At 45.6% G+C, this 21,353-nt stretch overlaps 1 protein-coding gene across 1 annotated transcript in view; it reads left to right on the forward strand.

Moving 5' to 3' along the window:
- The window catches only part of zgc:152904 (uncharacterized protein LOC767777 homolog), a 33,141-nt gene extending 17,481 nt beyond the window's left edge, over nucleotides 1–15,660 (forward strand). Inside the window, exons 9-16 of the mRNA XM_067260118.1 lie at nucleotides 390–563; nucleotides 3,002–3,121; nucleotides 3,232–3,353; nucleotides 3,673–3,675; nucleotides 4,628–4,802; nucleotides 11,951–12,158; nucleotides 13,917–14,036; nucleotides 15,318–15,660. Coding sequence (XP_067116219.1) covers nucleotides 390–563; nucleotides 3,002–3,121; nucleotides 3,232–3,353; nucleotides 3,673–3,675; nucleotides 4,628–4,802; nucleotides 11,951–12,158; nucleotides 13,917–14,036; nucleotides 15,318–15,432 — 1,037 coding nt within the window. The 3' untranslated portion in view covers nucleotides 15,433–15,660. The remainder of the gene's footprint in view (nucleotides 1–389; nucleotides 564–3,001; nucleotides 3,122–3,231; nucleotides 3,354–3,672; nucleotides 3,676–4,627; nucleotides 4,803–11,950; nucleotides 12,159–13,916; nucleotides 14,037–15,317) is intronic.
- Nucleotides 15,661–21,353: the final 5,693 nt, after the last annotated feature.

Consider the following 21,353-nt stretch of genomic DNA (forward strand, 5'->3'; position numbering starts at 1 on the left):
TCCTGCTGTTGTACACCGTGCCACACTGGGAGAACTAATATGTTCCTGTTGTTCTAAGAAAGGGTTCCGTAGGACAGAGAGGGGCCTCATTTGATTTTCCCGTGCCCCGCCGTGTGACTCTGTCACATGAAAGGAAGTGTTTGTGCGATAACGAGTTGACCGCTGATAAACACAATGGCCGCCGTCCTTTCAACAGCACCCCCGTGTGAGGTAATATATGTGCTAGCATCTCAGAACCACAGGGAGGGTTCCCATGGAGATATTCGAAGACATTCTCAGGGGCCATTGATCAAAGAGAGCGATATTACAGACCGGTATTTTTCCCGGATCTCTGTTTTTCTTTTATGGGATTTACTGTATCTCCACCAACGCTGCTGTTGTTTTCCCAGACGTACCGTCGAACCCCTACTCGGTGCGGCTCTCTGCCGTGTCCCAACGGGTTGCCACGGTGACCTTCATGAAGCCAGACTCCCATGGGGGAGTCCCCATCGGTCACTACCTGGTCCAATACAAGGAGACCGGCTCCCAGGACTGGAGGCACGTCAAGTCCCATGGTGTTCAGAGTGAGTGCCATGACGCCATCGTGTTTGTGTTGTTATTATCCTCACTCAATATCATTCGAATACCCATGGAAGGAAAACAAGACTGACTCATCCCTACCCAACAGCATTTGGGTCCCTAGCCAAACACTTGTTTACACTTAAAAATGCTCACCAGTTACCCCAGTGGATTTCATCATGGTAGGCCACTTTAAAAGGGAAAAAAACAATCCCTGTTGTGTTTTCCCTGTCCTGTGGGGTTTGCTTGTGTGTGAGGAAGGTTAAGTCAAGGTTCAATCCTTCCCTGTTAGACTCTGCCCAGCATAGTCAGGTTAGGATACTTGATCTAGGTTTAAGTGTTTCTCTAAGTAACCTCAAAATCCCCCCCCCCCCCACACACACACACACACACAAACACATTGATTGGTCCACGGCTCCTAATCTGCCTCTGATCCTGTAGTGCCCTCTCTCCTCAACAATCTTACACATCCTCCTCGCTGCTACATGGGTCACAACCTCTGACCATCGCGGAGGACAGGGACAGAGGGGGAGATAAAGAGAGCGGGGGGAGGCAGAGTGAGAGAAGACAGGAGAGAAGGATTTTGCACAAAAAAAGGAGGGAGGGAGGCAGTGAGGGAAGCGGAGAGGGAGGCAGAGAGGGAGGGATGGAGGCAGGCAGGCAGGGAGGCAGGCAGGCAGGCGACCGAGCAGGGAGCCCAGTCCTCTGAGTTCCCTCCTTGGCTGCATGATTCCAAATTGATTTGTGAGGGTCTCAGGGGAGAGTGAGCGTGATGTGAGGGACTTGAAAAAGGGGAACTCCGAAGGACAAACGACCGACGATAAGGAGGTCTGACAAACCTGAAAGGCTTATCGCTAATATCCCTCTTTTTAGAGTCAATTACAAAACCGAGATGGAGCGGCACAAATGTTAAGCAGCAAGATTCACTGAGGTGGAGGGAACAGTGGGCCGGGAGAGAGAGCGGAAGGAAGGAATGAGACAGACATTAACACAACAACAAAAAACAAGTGATATCAAGCAAATGTATTCATTAAGTTTATCGAGATCCACTTAGCTTAGGTTTGTTTATATACCTATAACTCATTAAACCCTTCTGCCTTGAGACCATGAATGGTCTCAAGGTGACCATTCATGTTCTGAGATAGAGAATGCTCTTCATGACCAGTCTGAACGTGACGTTTATTTAATTATAGAAGCTACTACAGACCTCAGTCGCAATAGAGAACATTCACCACATTACCATTGAGTATAATGAGTTGTCTCCCTCCTTTCATTTAAATGGCCTTCGCAGATATAGGTCTGTTGAAACCGTGGCAAAACATTAGGCTAATAGCTACTCACAACCATTTAGCTAACATCCCCCCATTAAAGAATTGCAAGGCAACCAGTAGCCTACCAGTCTGTGTACAAAAGAAGCCCAGGCTAGCAAAACAACAACTGTTTACTCAAGTTCAGAGCGTCCTTAACTTTGAATGAACATCCTTAAGGGCTTTCGTTGGGGTCAACCTCAAACGCTATGTAAATGTCTATCCAAGCAACTCCCAATTTCCATAAAGTAGAAAACTGTGACTTGAGACTATGTGGTCCTCAGATCCTCAGTGTGCTATGATCACATCCAAACCCTGCTGTGATGCCATACATTGTGTTCTTTCATCTGCTGCTCTCACTGATGACGGCACTGTTATTGCTACTGCAAATAGCTTACAATAGAACAGCAAACATGAATACAAATGTCAGATAGAGTTAGCGATTAGTTAGCAAGCGCGTCTATTGCACCCGGTCGTGTTCGGGGGATGCAGAAGCGGGTGGGGGGGGTTTCATGTAAATGGCTTCAAATGCTCGCTGAAAATCCACCGTGGGAGTACCAACAGTGAAGAAAGGAACATTTCAAACCCTAGGTAGTGGAGGAGTAGAGGAAAGGGGGAAGGAGGAGGGATGTCTTCCCACTAGCTTAACGACGGTGGATTTTGACACAATGCAGTAGCAGTAGCACATGAGTACAGAGAACTCGATGTAAAAGAGAGTGCTCTATGGAGACCAGAGCTGTCCAGGCATTCCATTGACGGCCTGACACAATGGGTTTTCATTAGCGGCGGTATTGACTTCTGCAAGTAGCAGGGTTTTAAGGGTGTTATAAGCTGTGTTGCAGGGGAGGCTTTTAACATGCTTGGTGAATGCGTTTACCTTGGGGAACGGACCAATGCTGAATAAGTGAGGCATAATAGAGAAGAAAAGGAATTGGAAGAATTGGACTAGACGTCTCACGTGAATTCTCTCACACACGCTCACACACACACACACACAGTGCTCGGAGTTGTGGCGTGAAGGCAGGTGTGAGTTCTTCTTGTTCTCTGTCCTACTTATAAGTATAAGGGCCCTTCTTTGCCCGTGGGTCTCCATCAGCGACACTAACCCTCTTGTCACTTCCTGGTTCCCTCCCTAGTGACAGTGTTGCTAACGAGCCTGGAGCCCAACACCACGTACGAGGTGCGTGTCGCCGCCGTCAATGGGAAGGGCCAGGGAGAGTTCAGCCACACAGAAACCTTCCAGACTCTGCCCATACGTAAGCATGGCTTTATCCCTATCCTATCGTTCCCTCACCTCAGCCTGTACCCTCTTACATGGGATGAAACCATTTGTTTTCTGTCCCCCACCCCACCCCTCCACCCACAGGAGAGCCCAGCCCCCCAGCGGTGCACGGCCAGAGGGGGGTAGGAAAGGTGTACAGGCTTGGGCTGGTCAAGCAGGACGACGGGGGCATGCCCATCGTGGAGTACATCGTGAAGTACAAAACGGTGAGGAGCGCAGCCTGCCTGCGGGCGCCATGATGGAACAGCAGAGGGAACAGCCAGTAGGGCTCTTCCTTTAACACTCTCGCTGTCTCTCTCAGGATCTTTATCTGAGGGAAGTGTCTGCAAGGGCTTTTCATCCACCTACTGGCTCTGTGGAGTGCGTGTGGGAGGGGTGCCAATTACACTTGGAAAATGACTCTGTGTCGAGGACTTTGTTGATATATATTTCTTATGATATTATATATGAAATGTTCTTTGTGGTGGAAATGTGCAATAAGTGTGGTGGGCAGTGCTTTGATGTGAGTTGTTTTTTTTGTTAGAGAAAGTGGGGGGTAAGAAATGCCTTTCAAAAAGAAAAGAAAATCTAGCTACATATTAATTTGTTTATGAACACAAATAACCATTCCGCACAGACGAAAACAGACAAAAGACCCCCTCACACACACACACACACACACCGGCCACATGACTAACGACATTTGAATAGATGGGAGCCTTCTGTCTCCTCAATACTAATATGACTGAGCAGGCATATCTCTGTGCCATAGAAAGTCAGACAGAGATTTGAAATATTGCTGTGGCAGATGAAAGTGCTGTGTGGAGGGAAGGTCAGGGTCTATCAGCCAGTCCTTTGAAGGCCAAACATGACCGAGCACTGGAAGAAAAGGACAATCCTTCACGCCTCACTAATCCTACAGCCTCCTCGTCCGAGATGACCCTGACGCAAGCGCACACGCAGCATCGACACACTCTCTCCGACACACAAGCCCTTCTGTATCAGCGGCAAAGATGCACATGAAGCAACACACACACCACCAAACAACACACGGACAGACATCAACCGCATGGACAGGCTTTCCCTTTCAAACCATAACTCCATGACTTGGAAAATGGAACCATGCACCGTTTGCCAAAAGCCTATTCCACACTAGTCTGTGGGTTATTCTGACATTTGGTGGGAAGGGCCTTGGAGGCTAAACGGTTGAATATGCATTTGGCATGCTGTCAAAGCACAGGCCCCCGACTGTGACACTTCAATTTCCTCCTCTGTGTTATTCTGTGATGAGATAAAAACCTGTTTAAAAAGACAGGAGGCGTAGGGAAGGATGGGATCGGGAGGGAAAAGGAAGGGAAGGTGAGGGGGATGAGTGGGAGGTGAGAAAGGAAGGGGTGGTGAGGTGAGGAGGGAGGGAGGGACGTTAAGGTGAAAAGGGGGGGGGGGGGGGGTCATTCCGTGTCCTCCCCTCCTGGCTGACCCTCTCTCCCTCCCTCCCCAGGATAAGGAGGAGCAGTGGATGACCAAGCTGGTCCCAGGGCTCAGCGACTTCGCCCTGCTCCAGCCTCTGCAGTGGAACACCCGCTACGAAGTGGAGATCACCGCCCGCAACGTCAAAGGCCTGTCCGAACCCGCCTTCTACCAGTTCTTCATGCCTCAGAAACCCGACATCACAGGTACACACACGTCTTAGTTCTGCAGCCTCCCCTGCACTTGCAGTAAGGTGTCTAGACCAGCCACTCACAACGCTGGTCCTCAGGGACCCCCTGCTTTGCGTGTGTTAGAGGTTCCCGTCTTCCCAACACATCTGATTTAAATGAATGGTTGTTACCAGGCTTCTGCTGAGCTAGATAACGACCCATTTGTTTGAATCAGGTGTGTTGGAACCGGGAAACATCTAAAACATGCAGGACAGGGGGTCCCAGAGGACCAGGGTTGAGAGGCTGGTCTAGGCGGAAGGGCAGTGTCAAGAGGTTCCCTGTTTGAATGCTAACCTCTGTGTTCTCCATCTGAATCCACTTCTGAATCATTAGTTGAGCCATTTTGGAGGGAGGGGGTGGGTTTAAAACACACACAGGGGGTCAAATGGCTGAGCGGTTAGGAAAGTGGGCTATTAATCAGAAGGTTGCCAGTTCGATTCCCAGCCGTGCAAATTGATTTTGTGTCCTTGGGCAAGGCACTTCACCCTACTTGCCTCGGGGCAATATCCCTGTACTTACTGTAAGTTGCTCTGGATAAGAATGTCTGCTAAATGACTAAATGTAAATGTAAACACACCCACATACACGCTGCTATACGGACCTCCACATGCACACCGTCTTGTATAATCCACCTACTGATCTACATCCTCTGAATTTTGATGCCCACACTCTATCTACTGAAAGTTAGTCAAGGATCCGGGCGAGGAAGCAGGATCAAATATGGAGAGTGTTGCCTTGATTCACCGATGCTGTTTGAAGAGCGTATCTCAAGCCATCAGCAGCACTCCTGCATGTGGACTGAGGGAGACCGTGTCGGAGCGGAGAGGAATGTGATACTTATCATATCCTACCACCCCAGGCCAGATTTGAAATGGGGCCACCCAACACCTCCACCCCCTCCCCTCCGCTTTCCACACACACACACACACACACACGTAAAGAACTTTATGCTTTCGGCCCCCTGAAATGTTTACACGTGGCACCACACACAATCTCAGAGTAGAAGCACGCAATCCCCCCCCCCCCCGGACGGTGTGTTTTTCTCCAACGTAGCCCTATCCTGGATTCTCTCCAGTCCACCCGTAGTGTTAGTTTACCACCTGCACTCATCCGTGAACAAAAACAAGAAAGCTAAAATCTCGTTCCATCGTTTCCATGCGACCCCCTCTCCCCCTCTCTCTCTCTCTCTCTCTCTCTCTCTCTCTCTCTCTCTCTCTCTCTCTCTCTCTCTCTCTCTCTCTCTCTCTCTCTGTCTCTCCCTCTCTCTCTCTCTCCCTCTCTGTCTCTCTCTGTCTCTCCCTCTCTCTCTCTCTTTCTCTCTCTGTCTCTCTCTCCCTCTCTCAGAGGTGGTAACCGTTAGTCGTTTATTCTGCCTCAGATGGAGCCACTGTGTGCCTCTGTCATTACCGTGCTGGCTAAATCGCCTGTGAGTGTGTGCGCTGCTTTTCAAATGGAAAACAAGAGTGGGAACACGGCGCTAACGGCAGGGTCACTTCGATTGGCTGTCCCCTCTCGTTAGGGACCTCTGGTGCATGTTGGGAAGGAGGCCGGCCAGGCGGAGGGAGGGAGGGAGGGAGGGAGACGGAAGGCAATGGAAGGGGTGAAAAGATAGCATCTCTGTTTCTGTGTCTGTTTTAAGGAGGATAACCCTGGGGACTTTCACCCGTGAAATCTCAGATCTAGGCAGGTGGAATACCTCACTGGTGGTGGATACTGGCAAAACCTGTCTCTACCTGCTTTAATATACTCTACCTGTCATGCATATAGATGCCTTTCTTTCTCTCTTACTCTCTCTCTCTCTCTCTCTCTCTTTCTCGTGCACACAAACGAACACACACGCTCTCACAGCCTTTGTGAAACCATGTCGATTGAATAGAGGTGGGTGCCTGCTGTCGCTCACTAAACAATCTCTCTATCCAATTCCCCTCGCCATACATTATGCATTCAACGGTGGCTTTTATTTCTTTCTTTTTTCTTTTCACACTTTTTCCTTTCTGTTTTCCTTGCGACGGACAACCTCCAAACCCCTTATCCTTGCCCTTCTTCCCCATAAACCTCTCCTGAAAAATGGCATTGATTGCCACCCTGTCCAGGGTCTCTTTTCAATTTACTCTCCTTCCCTCTATCCGGCTTAAATCATACAGATCCCCTGCTTTCCCCCCCCTCCTAAATCACTGCAACCTCCCTCTTCCTGTCTCCATCTCCCTCCTTCTGTCTCTTCCTCCTCCCAGTTTATTCCTTTTTGACGGATTCACTGAACGCTTTTCTCTGTGTTGTGAAACCACCTGGTTATCTAAGCTCGTTTGAGAATGGTGTCTTTCACAGGCAGCTCTTAGAGTGTCCGTTTCCTTTGTAGGGCACAAATGTGCCGTTTGAAATGTTTATGTTGGAATACAGACATGTTGGAGGCAGAAATTTTGTTTTTACATTCAGACAGAAAAGCCTACCTGGAAAGGTTCCTCAGCAAATCAAAGAGTATATATTTTTTGAATTTATGAAGGCAATTACTGCCTTCATAAATTTGCCGTACTTTCAAAAACAACGACAAGACTAGGCAACGTTTTGTAAAATGATTCATCGCCACAGTCAGCAGAGATCCTTAAATCAAGCTGTCTAGTTGAGGAGCTGACATGTACAGTACTGTAAGTCTATGGCTTACAGTGGTAGACTGTAAGTCTACCAAAGCCAGCCTCTACAGAACCTTATCAAGACGAGGATCAGGTATCATGCACACAACCTATTTTGAATGAGACATTATGCCAGACAAATGCAAAAACTAGACAGGTAGTCTTAGATCCAGCCAATTCCCGGCCAATCAACACAACAGCGTTTTCAGTCACACTGATTCCAGGTAATCGTTGGAACTGTCTCACTCAGACACGTTTCACTTCACTGTGTTCTCCCTGGGCTCCGGGTGCCTCACCATCTCCTCTCCTCCCCTCAGCCCTGTCTAGTCTCACACGTCTTTTATCACCGAGCGCAGCAATCAACTCAGCATAGGCACAAAAATGGCCGCCCATTTCGTTCCACAATCCTGATGGCCGAGAGGGTACTTTGCTCTTTGAAAAGCTAGTTCTGCCGTAATGCTTCGTTGGGGCTCACCATTTAGTGGGATTGAAAGGCAGTTGTGGTGGCCGTCCGGAGAGCCCGTCGATGTGTGGAGCTACTGAGAGAGGCGCATCCAGAGGCTGTTAGGGAGAGACTGCCTGGTCTGGCATATGTCGGATGCCTCCATGACCCCTGAACTCTGGCAACGAGGGCGCAAGGCTGTTGGAGCCGTATGTGTTCTGAGAAAATATGAAACTCAACTTCATGTCCCAGTTATGAGACTTATTCGAGGCTCAATTTACGAGGCGAGTGAATGTTGAATATACTTCGCCTGGATGGTGGATGACTATGAGCATGTTTTTTCGACTGCTATCGATATCATGCCTTTATCGAAATAAATGAGGCCTTACGTGAATGCTTTAGACTTGGTGCGCTTTACACTTGTCCATAACACTGCCTTTCAAAAACAACTACTCTTCTCAACAGCGTCTGACACAAGTCAATACAGTGTCTGTAGACACCTCAAGGCTGCTCATGGTTCTTCAGTATTATGAACATCAGCATTTAATTACTTGGCACCTGTTTTCTGGAATAATTTGTACAGTACTTTTAAATTGCAATGCCTTTTGTGTGGTACTTGCTTTTGTTGCATGTTTGTAATGTTGAGCTGTTATAATTTGACTGTAAAAAATAGAAATGACAAAGAAAGGCACTACAATGGGACTTCCTGTCTGCAATCACGTGACATTACCTTGTTGTTTGTTTTTGCCACTCAGTAAATTATTTAATCCAACACAATTTCCCGGGCTGAGGATTGAACACGGCAATTGTACATTTTTATACATTTTATTCATTCAGCCGACACTTTTATCTAAACTAACGTTCAAATAGTGCACATAGAAAGTAGATAAAGGGTATAAGGGAATGATAAGAGAAAACCCCACCTCTTGGAATCCATTTCCATTAACAACTGACCCAGAGGTTTGGTGGTTATCTCAGTCGGATGTAATTTTCCATGTCCTTAAAGCTGGCTTTAAGAAAACTTTAATCATGTTAATGGCATCTAATAGAGCCTTATTAAGGGAAAATCGACAGACCAGTCTTCCCTTCGCTCTCTCCATCCCTCTTTCCAATCCTCTCTCCATTCCTCCTCTCCAGGCTGATTACCGAGGTTTTAATGGACGTGCTAGTCCTCCTGTGGTGTCCTCAAACACGACCAGCAGCACTTCACTAACCAACTCGCTTAAGATGTTCGCCTTACCCACATCCACCAACGCCTACGTTCATCCCTACACGCTTATCTAGAATGCATTAGCACCTGCTCACTTCCCAATCAGCAAGCCTGGTTCAGACATCATTAATCGAGTGACTACTCTCAGATATAATCGAGTGAGCGTCAATCAGAGCTCAGGCCTAATGAGTAGATGCTGTCAGAGCGAGGTGCATTCTTTATCTCCAGGATATGTTGGATGGCCTGCATTAGCAGGTTGCAAAAAAAAACTGCTAATGGGAATATAAATCAACAAACAATCAGAAAATAGTTTTTTTCAGGTTGAATGCGACAAGGCAATAATATAAATGATAGTATAAATGTGTTTTTATTTTTTTTACCCCCAGTAGAAGCAAATCAGAGTACAGTATTCAATCTGGTTGCAGGGGAAGTTCTGTGGTTAACCCTGCTTTCAGAAGGACTTCAAATCCCTTCAGATATGATTAGACATCTTTATCTTCTCATAGTCACTGCGGTGCATCCGAAGGTCTAAAACCCTCAGCTCCTGCCAATGAAGTTTATGTCAAAGGGAGAGTTGAAAGTTGTGTTATTGAAGCCATGTCATGGTAACACATTGAATTCATTTGAATATTCAAGGAGGCCCGTGTAGCCAGGGGCACCTAATTGACAGTGCAGAACAAGAAAGAGAACATGGTTTTTCCCAGCGCGCCCTGGCTCCCAGTCCACTCAGTCATCTGCAGAGACCTTGAGAGTTTGATACAGTCATTGCATATGCAGCACACTGAAACCGTATTACACCACCACCATCATTTGAACATTGAGATGCCTAATGGTCATTTACTACATGTTCCCGTCAGAAACGCATTTCATTCAGTTTGGCTGGATTATTTTTCATTTCACCTTATTGCTTGGCAAATTGGAAATTGGAGGTGTGGAAGGAAGAGAAGTGATGTGTATATGTCCCGCTGGCTCGCTGGCGGTCCTTCTCATTTCAAACGTGTTGCTTCCCATCCTTTGATTCCCTCCAATAATGCGGAGATCAAACCAGACCGGTAATGGAATGCAAGGGAAGGAGCTGCAGTGCTCAGGCTAACAGAGGGATGGTTTCGTGTTACGGTCCATGTGCCACTGTACAAAAAGCCAAAGAGGTAATGAAATCTCTGTCTCAGAATGGCTTTTTTTTTGCAAACTATCTTTTATGTAGCTGGGAGAGGCCTCACATTGTCTACTGTATTTCTGTCCTTTCATTCAGTTCAAGGTCAAAGATTTAAGTGAAAGTTGATTTTTGTTCCTGTTTTTGCATAATCTAGGGAGACATATTCATAGAAAATAGGCACAGGATCGGCAAACAATACACAGAAGGTTGTGTACGATGTGAGTCTTCTGAAATAGCGGTTGTCGTTCAGCGATTACTGAGGGTCCAACTGAACTGTGCAATCACATTATTGTTTTTGTTTAATCTATCGATTGTTCATGCCCTTTCTTTATGTGCAAATTGCTCACAAGGTCATTACTGGAATTCATGTCCTCCAGTCTGTTCTCCCAAGGCTGTTGGGCTATAATTGAATAGTGACATTTTATGTGAATGGTTATAAGGTAATTAAATTTTAGAGTGCATTGTGAGTGCTGTGGTTTATTAGGCATTGAACAGATGCATTCATTGCATTATCAATGGTTATCAGAATAAGCACAACACAGTAATTGATGCAAGGCCAACTCCACAGAAAAGTGATAATGTTGATTTTTTTCCTTTTTCTTTGTCGTACAGCATCCTTGAGTCGGAAAAAAATATTTGTAAGTTATTGTTGGGAAAAAGGTGTTATTATTGCTGTGGTTAATATGATTGCAAACAAATTATACTAATTTGATGAAAAAAAAGGTGAAAAAGGTCAAATAACTGATTATTGTACTCCCTTGAGACTTACCATGCGCTCTTCAGGAGAAAGCAGCAGAAAGGTGTTTACTCTCACTAAGCTCATGTGTTTTGAACAGAATTCAGATTTAAATGCGTGGTAACAGCCCTGTGGCTCTCAGGAAATATTGATCGAATCCAAAAGGCTGCCGCCTCAAATCCCACGGAGGCCACAAGAAAAACACAAGCTCTGTTAATTTGGATTCCTAGCCACAAGGCGCTGTCTCTCTCTCTCTCTTTTGCTCTGTCACTCTCTCTCTCTCTCTCCCCCCCTTCCTCTCTCTCTCTCTCTCTCTCTCTCTCTGTCTCTCTCTCTCCGACAGATCATAGTGCTACCGCTAAAGTAGAGCCGGGTGTCTCGTTAGCCAGGATGCTGCTCTGTGCCGATTGCTTCTGCCTTGAGGTTTAGGTTAGCCAGTGGGCTAGGCACAGTTGGCCCGAGGACGGGTGTGCCCGTGAGTTTACCTTGGACCTGTCTGGGAGACACTGTGTGTGATTAACTCCAACCCCAAGGTCACCACTCACAATCCTCTTTCCAGTGGACACTAACAGGTACCATGCCTGGGGTGTGCTCATAATGAGCTTCCATACCGGAGTGGTATTCAGTGAACAAAATATGCTGTGTTTGGGGTAATTGGCTCTTGTGAGATGTTTCGGAGAAAAATTATTTGGATCCCTTTTGTTTTGGTCTTCAAGACAAGTTTCTCCCACATCATGTTTTATACATGTACGGACTGCACGTGGTGAGCTCTCTGTACTGTACTGCATGTATGTATGTCCTGTCTTTCCAGCCCCAGTGACTACTCCCAGTCAACGAGTCGACAGCTAGTGATCATTCCTGCTCGAAAGCACACCGAAACCCTCCCGATTCCGGTGAGTCCTGGCCTGGCCTGACTGACCGTGCTGTGTGTGTGTGCGTCTGTCCTGCCTTAGCAGAATCCCTGTTCAGCGGTCTGGGCCTGGGGCCGGTGGTGGGGCTGGGCCTGGCCGGCCTTCTCCTGGTACTGGTCCTGATCGACGTCAGCTGCTTCTTCCTGCGCCAGTGCGGCCTGCTCATGTGCATCACCCGCCGGCTGTGCAGCAAGAAGACGGCCACCAGCGGCAAGAGCAAGGAGATGGAGGAGGGGAAGGCCGCCTACCTGTGAGTGACCTTTCACCTTTTCGTCTTCCGCCCCTTCACGGGACGTTCGGCCACAGTTAGTCTGGGTTCTGTGACGGTAGTCGGCGAGTCACGCATTTCCAAGAACCCACTGACGTCAAAATTGGTCTCAGTACGGCGGTTCGTAAATGAGCGGCCTCGCGACTATTGATATGCACTGATTGTCACTTCATAGATGAATGAACCTCCAGTTTCTGTCTCATTTCTGTTCCTGTTAATCACTCACCAATCATACATGCTTCACTCTACACTTTGCACTCTTCCTGATATATTTGAAGCCAATTTTTTTTCACTGTTTCCGTGAGTGCGTGTGTGTGACTGTGTCTTGACATGCATCTGTGTTTGTGAGTGTCAGTTTTAAGGTGTACCACATGCTTATCGTGTTTCAGCCCGCCTAAGCAAGCCATTAAAAAGATTTCTAGGAGAGAGGGGCTGACAGATATTTTGCTGTGTCACGCAGCTTAATGGACTGTGGGGTGTGTGAGTGAGTGCGCAGTACTTGCGTGTGACTGTGTACAGAGATGGCAGGCTGAGTCAGATTCAAGTCTTTTCAAGAACGGCAGCTATTTGCATTTGGAACCTCAAGAGGTTTTGAGTGTTCTATTGGTTTTCATACGTCATGTAAATGTTCCACTTCTCATTACAATAAATGTCAAATAAAAAGAGTGTTATTAGCAAAAGTAAGTGAAAATTACATTCAGACCAAGTTTTAGTTTTTGCTCTAGAGTTGACACAGGGCTGTCAAACGTGTCAGTACAGTAAACCTTGCTCCAAACTGTATATAATGCCATCCCTTAACTCTACTTTATATTGTCACCAAGTAATTAATTGGCTGATTAAATATTCATTGGTTTCATTTATGCACCATTTCAGCATTATTGGTAACTAACCAGAACACAAATTTGCATTAGTAATCTATAATATTTTTCACTTAGTTACATATTTGATGTCATTTAGCCTGGCATTATTCGTTTAGTATTGAGGAGGAATGCGCTCATGTGGAAAGGTGCTTTGTGTCTTCTTAATGAATTCCAAGAATATTAGAATAAGAATACCAGTATTTTGTGCTCATCTAGGATGCATATACTGTTTGGCCGCAAATTTAATTGGGAATATAATGAATTCAGGAACTTGAAGTACTATGCCTTTTTAAATTGCTATTGCCAAACACCACACGGCAAGCAGTATACATCATTTAATTGAATGTTTTCTCATCTTGCAGTTGCATTTAAAGTGATAAGACTGCAATAATTAAAAAAGCACAATTACCAAATTGAACAATAATTTACAATAATCACCTATGTGTGATTGCATCGACCAGAACCACTCCGGTTCCTCCTTTTCCTGATGTGCTGTCACTCTCATAGCTGTGAGTATGGCAGACTTATTAGCGCTTAATGACACAATCATGAACAAGTGCTCTAATTGTTTGTTTACTGTAAACTGTAAACTGAAGGTTGGAACTCTAGGCCACAAAGCCCCTCTCCACCATATTCTCTCGGGTCCAAAGCTTTGTCGTGGATGTCCTCATTGCTGTAACTAACACTACAATAGGGAAGCTTTGGCACACACAAACACGCACACACCCTCCCTTATTGTCACCTCTCGGTGTGTTAAACGCTACTACTACTTATATCAAAACGGCACGTGGAAAGCTTGCTTTGTGTCGCAAAGTCCATCATGACTGTGTGTATGCGAATGGGTATGTGTGTGTGTGCGTACGTACGCGTGTGAGAGCAGGGGTGATGGGTCCAAGGATCCCATCGTTGAGATGAGGACAGAAGAGGAGAGAGGGACTAACCCGGACGACGGGAGTCCAGTGAATGAACCCAATGAGACCACTCCTCTCACAGAACCAGAGTAAGAACCTGCACGACCAGATACGCAGGGTTCGAAGCCTGGTCCCTTCTGTACGCAGACCCAGACAGTGTCATGGCCCTTGGGTCGAGCAGAGGCCAGGGTAGGGCCCCATATACAGTATATCCACAGTCAAAATCTGCTGTTCCACTCAGTTCTTCTGCCAGTTGGAAGCTCAATATGTGCTCAATAAATGAACACAAGGGGCTCAATAAGTAATTACATCAGGTAGATTTGTACAGTGGGCCAGAGGACCATTCTGTCACTCAAGTTAGCTGACATGGGATTCAGTTGGCTCACTTAAATGTTCAGGGTCAGGGAGTCAGGTGGCTGAGCGGTTAGAGAATCGGGCTAGTAATCAGAAGGTCGCTGGTTCGATTCCCGGCCGTGCAAAATGACGTTGTGTCCTTGGGCAAGGCACTTCACCCGTACTTGCCTCGGGGGGAATGTCCCTGTACTTACTGTAAGTCGCTCTGGATAAGAGTGTTTGCTAAATGACTAAATGTAGGGTCAAGTGGCCAACACAAGCGTTGATGTGGCTGACACAAGCATTGAGGTGGCTAACACATGCGTTGCGGTAGTTAACACTGCGGTTGATGTGGCTGACACAAACGTTAAGGTGGCTGACACAAATGTTGAGGCAGCTAACACATGGTGCCCTGATGTCAGGTGACTAGTTAACACCCCTGTTCTGGTGGCTAACACTAATGTTCAGGTTGCTAACAGCACATCTTTAGGTGAGGTGACTGTGTGTGTGGTGTAGAGGGTCCTGGGTGTTGTCTTACCCCCAAAGAGGCTCTCTGTCCAGGCATGTGTTGGTGGGCTTGCCGGTGTTGACACTCTGTTAACTTTGGTATTGGTGGTGCCAGGAGCCTGTAGATGATCTATTCTTGTTTATGAATCAATTCCTGCTGTTTCCCTGGTTCGTAACCATGGAAACATCCACTTACCACAACACCTTACAATCTCATAGCTCATCTTAATGAGTACTTCAGGTAATTAAATAAACTAGAACAGTACATGCTGTTATTTGGAACACTGTTTAATCTTCTGCAGTCTGTCATAGCATAGAGAAGCATCCTAAGCCCATGTTAAATGTTCTTCATCCTTTTTTTCACAAAAAGGGCAAACCTGGAACACAAAATTGAACCAACTACGTTAAGATGTCTCCACATCCCAAATGATTAAGTGTTAGCATTCATCATTTCAGATTATTCAGACTGATGCAAAGGCACATTACGTTGATGGTACAAGCCATTTTCTCTCTCCATTTTGACCCCACAGGAAGTTACCCCTGAAGGAGGAGAACGGGAAGGAGACTCTGAAGCCAGACATGATCGAGATCAAAGTTCACAGCGAGAACAGTCTCCACACAAAGCATGAGGACAGCAAAGCGTAATGAGATCGAACGCCCTGCGCCGCCACCAGAACATTCCGAGCTCCCTCTCCCTGAAACCCGAACCCAGAAAACAAACACACACCCCGACGAGGAAAAAAAGAGGAGTACAAAAAAAAATTATACATCGGTTTGTAATTATGGTTCTGTAAATATAAAATATGAGAGGGCAAAATGGAGGCACCCAGAGAGACGCGTGCTCGGGCCCATTGATCGTTAAAGGCTCTCTCTATCAAAGATGGCTCCTGTTCAATACACTTATTGATCAGTGGTTGTATATTGGTTTTGATGTTTTGGTTGGTTTCACGTTTTTTTTGTTTTCCCTTGGCTATGGCTTTTCTAGTGCTTCTCTGTCTTGATTTGACACCTCACTTAAGAATTGTTTCCTCTCATCATTGGTACACACACACACACACACATGCTGTAGACAAACACATACCTACATGGAAGAAAGTAGAGTACCAATTCCCGTTCCAAAGGTCCCTGCTATGACTAAGCTCTCCCATCACCTCCACAGACTAACCTATCATCCCTGTGGTGGAGTCTGTATAAACCACCTTGCTGGGGCCAGCACACACTCCAGTCCATCATACAAACTGTATTTGTGTGCTTGGCTACGACTACCCATTTATCTCCTAGCAGCTCTGAGCTAGAACTTAACCGAACACGAGCCATGTCGAGAGACAGCACCATGCGAAGCAAGGAACCACAAAGTTCGACACAGCGACGCTCATTTAGCAGCTGCTCCAAGGGCTTCTGAGCGGGCCTTTCAATGTTGTCCTTCCCCTGTTCTCATTTTGCGATGATAAATGTCTGAAAATCAAACAAAGTGGAATCGTAACGGTTTCTATCGCACATCATCCACTGCAAAAAAAGCTATTTTCTGTGTAAATACAGTTTTGCATATATGATCAAAGGAATTTTGACCATCAATCTTCCACTGCTCTTTCAGTTCTATAACATGGTTTTCAGTTTCCAAGCACTGAGGAGAACAAGAAGAGGGCTATACTGTATCAGAAAAATGGAAGATCTAAAATTAGCAACCATTCCAAGTTGTCTAAATTGTCCTGGAAAAGAAGATCATTAGATAATAGAATAGAATTGTAAACAGGATTCTTTTTTTTATTTATTTTGGGGGTCCCCTCCCCCAAAACAGTTTTTTTTATATGAAACAAGTCAGTAGGGCTTGATGTCATTTTTAGGAGTGAATATCAGGCTAATCTTAAGTTATTGTTGAAATTCCACTTATAAGATTTCAGAATATAAAAAAGTGGAAAAGATATGATTAAGAAAGCAAAATAGTCTTCAGACGTTTTGATAATGAAATTTTAGTGGACCCTCCAAGAGTCATATGTCATTTCGAACCCTGATGGTAAGACCACAAAACTGAGAGAACTCAAATATTTAGCCTCTTTATAGGGATTGTGTAAATATGCTTTTCAAGATTCTGGAAGACACTTGTTAAAACGGTTGATGGATATACCAATATTGTGCAGTGTTGAGAATTGCTGAGCTCTGAAGCTGGCTTGTGTTGATGCAGTGGGTTTGGGCACTGTTTCCCATGTGCTTGTAAGGTTTTGACTGTGATAAGGGTTCAGTGTTTCGTTTTTTTCTTGTTTCTTGTTTTCCCTCAGACGTCGACGATGAACAAGAGTGAACATTACGTTGTTCCTTTGTTTGTACAGCAAACTAACCAGGAAACATATTCAGTTTTTCAATGATTTGCCTCCTGTTCCATCTCCAAGGACATGTTTTGTCAGGACAAAAAAATAATTGATGTGCATCCAAATGAAATGTGAACATTGAATGTGGTCGTCATACAGTTTTGTGAGTAGTTATTGAAGATGAAAAAAGCAACCACTAGTACTTAGTGTGCTCGAGTCAACGTCAAGACTTTCAGGCTCATGACTGGTCTCATTTCAAGTCATCAGTTTTGTCATCAACCAGCAACGTCCAGATTTGGATCTCTTCAAGAATGGAGAGATCTAAACACAAAAGTATTTTTTGTGATGAAATTATGATTAATGTTGACTATTAATGATGTATAACGTTCAGATGACCAAAACCGTCTATGCTGTTGTTTTGCTTCCCACACGTAAAAGGCAGATATTTACAACAAGTACCTGATTTGGAATGGAAAATGTTTTTGTCTGTTAATTTTCTTTATTCTGATGTTGTCATGTTATTGTAAATAGGTGACAAAAAAAAAGATATTTTACAAAGCTCTTATGTAAATATAACCAGGAGGTCTGTCGTTTTTTCAAATCAAACTGGCTTGGCTGTCTTGTGAAAGCTCTCCGGATGAATAGCTTGTTTTGTTCAGCTCTGTTTTGGTTCAGAGTTCAGTGACAGTGTAACATTGCTTCTTACTCTTCATTTGCCATTCTCTCCAGAAAACATCAAGACACGATTTCCCAGAGCTTCTGCAGAAGCTATTAAGATGTTAGCATGCCTCTTTCTTTTCCTACTGCCCCCTTGCTGCTGAGCCAGCAGTGGAAAACACACATTCCTGCTTTGCTTTAATTGTGTCTGACTACCACCGGTCTAAGACCACGGCAATCTCAGTTACCAAACAGATCTTCACAGTGCCAAGGTTAGAGATTCAAACTGCAGGGGATATTGATGATGGACTCTGATTGAAGAAACAGAAAGTATTGAATGCTGGGAAATGAAGTTCATTCACCCGAGTCACACATCTTAACAGGTGTGTGTGTATGTGTGTGTGCGTGCGTGTGTGTGTGCTTCGATTCTGAATACTCTGCCGAAAAACCAGATGATGGAAGTTTATGTTGGTTATCTATAGCCTGCATGTCTGAGATTTCCCCTCTGTACTGCTTCTCAGGCTCCATTGGTTTTTATCCACCACCCTCATGAAACTGGCTTTGTTTGTGACAAGCCCTGGTACCTAGCCCCCCCCCCCCCCCCCCCCCACCTCTCCATACCCACGCCGCAGCCCCAGAGTTGCTCTGTATTCTGTTACGACCACTGTAAATAAGGAGCACAGTCTGGCGGCCATGAGATTTGTACATGTTCTTTTATATCTGAATATCAGTCTACTCCCCCCCCCCCATTCTCCTACATCACTCTGCTCTCACTTTCCATCCCTCTCTCTCTCTCTCTCTCTCTCTCTCTCTCTCTCACCCTCTCTCCCTGACATCCTCAGCCCTGCTCTGTCTCTGTCTGTCTGTCTGCAGGGAGTAGTACAGCTGTGTGTTTGAGCTCAGTATGTTGGTCCTCCAGTAACCTCTAGCCACCCTCTCCACCTCCCAGACTAAGTGTGCTTACACAGGGGGCTGGAGACTGTCCAGGTTTCCCTGTGCCTGGGAAGCACCTACCAACCACCTGCCTTTCTGTCTCAGCTGTAAATAAACATGTCCTGGTATAAGATGACGTGTGTTGCAGCTACTTCTTCACGGGTTATTTCCTGTGTCTCGTCTGAAATGGGTTTGTTTTTGTAGTCTGCCGTATATGCATTTCTAACGTTTATAACAGTAATCCTGACTCACACCTTGTCAGTCAAACATTTACCATGGGTTTCTGAAAGCATTATTATGAAGGAAACTTTTTAGTCAAGTCTTCTGCAAAATAAAAACCGGTTCTGAAGTTTTGTAATGGGAGAACTGAATTGCTTTAAATTTAGTTTGCCCTCTGAGTAAAAAAAAGGTCATTCCTGAAACAAAATCTGATTTGAGAAAGAACAAGGCTGCTTCTTTAGCAAGCTTTCTATTTCAAAATACTTTTTTAAGTAAAGATGATAGCCAAAGAAAGATTCAAAATAGAATTCCTTTTTTTCCGGCTGTGTTGCTCGACTGAACGCCCCCCTCTTCAAAACTCATTTGAAGTTTGAGATAACAGTTCATGCTGCTCTCTCACTCTTTCTCTCGCCACAGTGAGAGGCTCGGGGGTGATCGTCTGATTGGCTCCAAGGGTTCTTCTATGTTAATGAGGTAGTCAAGGGGGAGGCCATTACTACATCAAAGAGATGGCCATCTCTTAACAGCTTATCACCCACAACAAGCTCCGAAAGAGGCCTCGTTTGAAAAGGCACTTCCGTATCGGAGATCTCTTCTGGGCTGCAGGGGTCAGCATCATTACCCAGTGTTCATCAGTGGTTCCTAAATACATGTCAATGAGTGAACGAGACATTATTCTTTGACCATGTAGTACCTGATGTGGAGTGTTTTGACTGTCCACTCACTGCCGTGCGCACAAACACACGGATGCACAGCTGCACGTACACACGCGTGTGCTCGCTCGCACACACACAATGAGAAGCCGTTTTCCCATGCGCTGGGGTAAAGTCCTCCTCTGCAGGAACAGATGCCTCGGTAAGCCTTCAGGTACATTTCCTCCTAATCTTCCTGTTTGCAGAATCTCCCATGGTGCCCATGTGCTGACAGAACTTTAATCCTTACAATAAGGAACTTTGGGAAAAGAAATCTGTAAAAGAATATTTCATATCATTGTTGCCCACACGCCCACATACGCGCACGCATCGTCTTATACACACACACACACACCCTGCCATACAAAACTTTGCTTATGCGTAGAGAGGCGTCCCTGTAAAAGTCTCCGCCACATGACAAAATCCTCTGGTAAGCCTTTTGGCAGGTGCAACTTCCGCTCCTTAATCTTCACGGTTTCAGAATCTCTCATGATGCTGAGCAAGGTATCCAGGGGCTTGTCTTCCCCCTCGATAGCGGGGAAGGGGGCTAGGGGTGGGCGGGTAGGGAAGGGAAGGGGGCTAGGGGTGGGCGGGTAGGGAAGGGAAGGGGGCTAGGGGTGCGGGTGGAGGGGTGTGGGGAGACGGGTGGGGGGGTCCTGGAGGGGCATGTGCGATAACTAATTGCTAATCAAGTAGCGAGTAAGTATGTGTGTGTAATCAGGTAGAAGGGTAGCGCCTCTGCTGAGCTTGCCTGCCTGTTGCCTGGCTGCCTGCCTGTCTTTCTGACTGCCTGCAGCCTGCCTATAGGGCTCTGGCTGACGGACAGCCGGACAGGCCCTCTGGTAGGATCCCTCAGTGGCCATCAGGCTGGTTGGAAAAGAAGGAATGACAGGGACGCGCGAACACCAAAGTCCTATGAGAGGAGGAGTAAGAACAAAATGATTTCTCTCTCCCAGAAACGGATTAGAGCCAGAATGTTCGAAAGATTGACACTGCAACATTTTCTGTGAAACCCAACTATATGCAATGAGAAAAACACATAAAAGGCATACTGGGCACATATCTGAAAACCTACTGTACCTCACCTGTCCCTGAAAACCTATATTCAACCTTTTCATCACTGAAATACAATGCCTTGTAAATGCATGTAGTGCACATTACTCAGCATGAAAGGGTTGGTTGTTGAGAATGTCACAGCATGGTATGCAAGTGTTTGTTTGCTCTTCATCTCTTTCTCTCTCGCTCTTTCATAAATTAGTTCACAAGGAGGTCATGCTATCTCCTTGTAGCATTTAAATTGCTTATTATTCTTCTGGGAAAGGAAGATACCTGCATGAACAACACCTGTGACCAAAACAAAATGGCTGTAGACGTCTTTCAATCCTTTACTTGGCAACTAAGTCAAGTAAATCTGACATATTTCAGGTTGGTTTGTTATTACGGCCCCCTATGTTTCCAGAAATTGCCTTTTGATTATACCTTGCTGGGTGCTTCTTTTCATATTTTGAAAAGCAAGAAAAAGAAAAGAAAAATGCATGAATAGATCATAGCTATTTCATAGATACACACCTTTCATCTCTGTGGGACACCTCATATTTCTAACCACACACCTGTGCACAAGCCAAGAAACAGCGCAATTAGGTGTCACTAACATCAACCATATAATTTCCATCTATTTCTCAAAAAGATAGCAAACACAACATTGGCAAGGGAGTCTTCTGTAGAATCTTTAACAATGTGCAATCCATTTATGGCTGAC

This window comes from Osmerus mordax, chromosome 22, assembly GCF_038355195.1.
Source record: "Osmerus mordax isolate fOsmMor3 chromosome 22, fOsmMor3.pri, whole genome shotgun sequence".
Classification (NCBI taxonomy): domain Eukaryota; kingdom Metazoa; phylum Chordata; class Actinopteri; order Osmeriformes; family Osmeridae; genus Osmerus; species Osmerus mordax.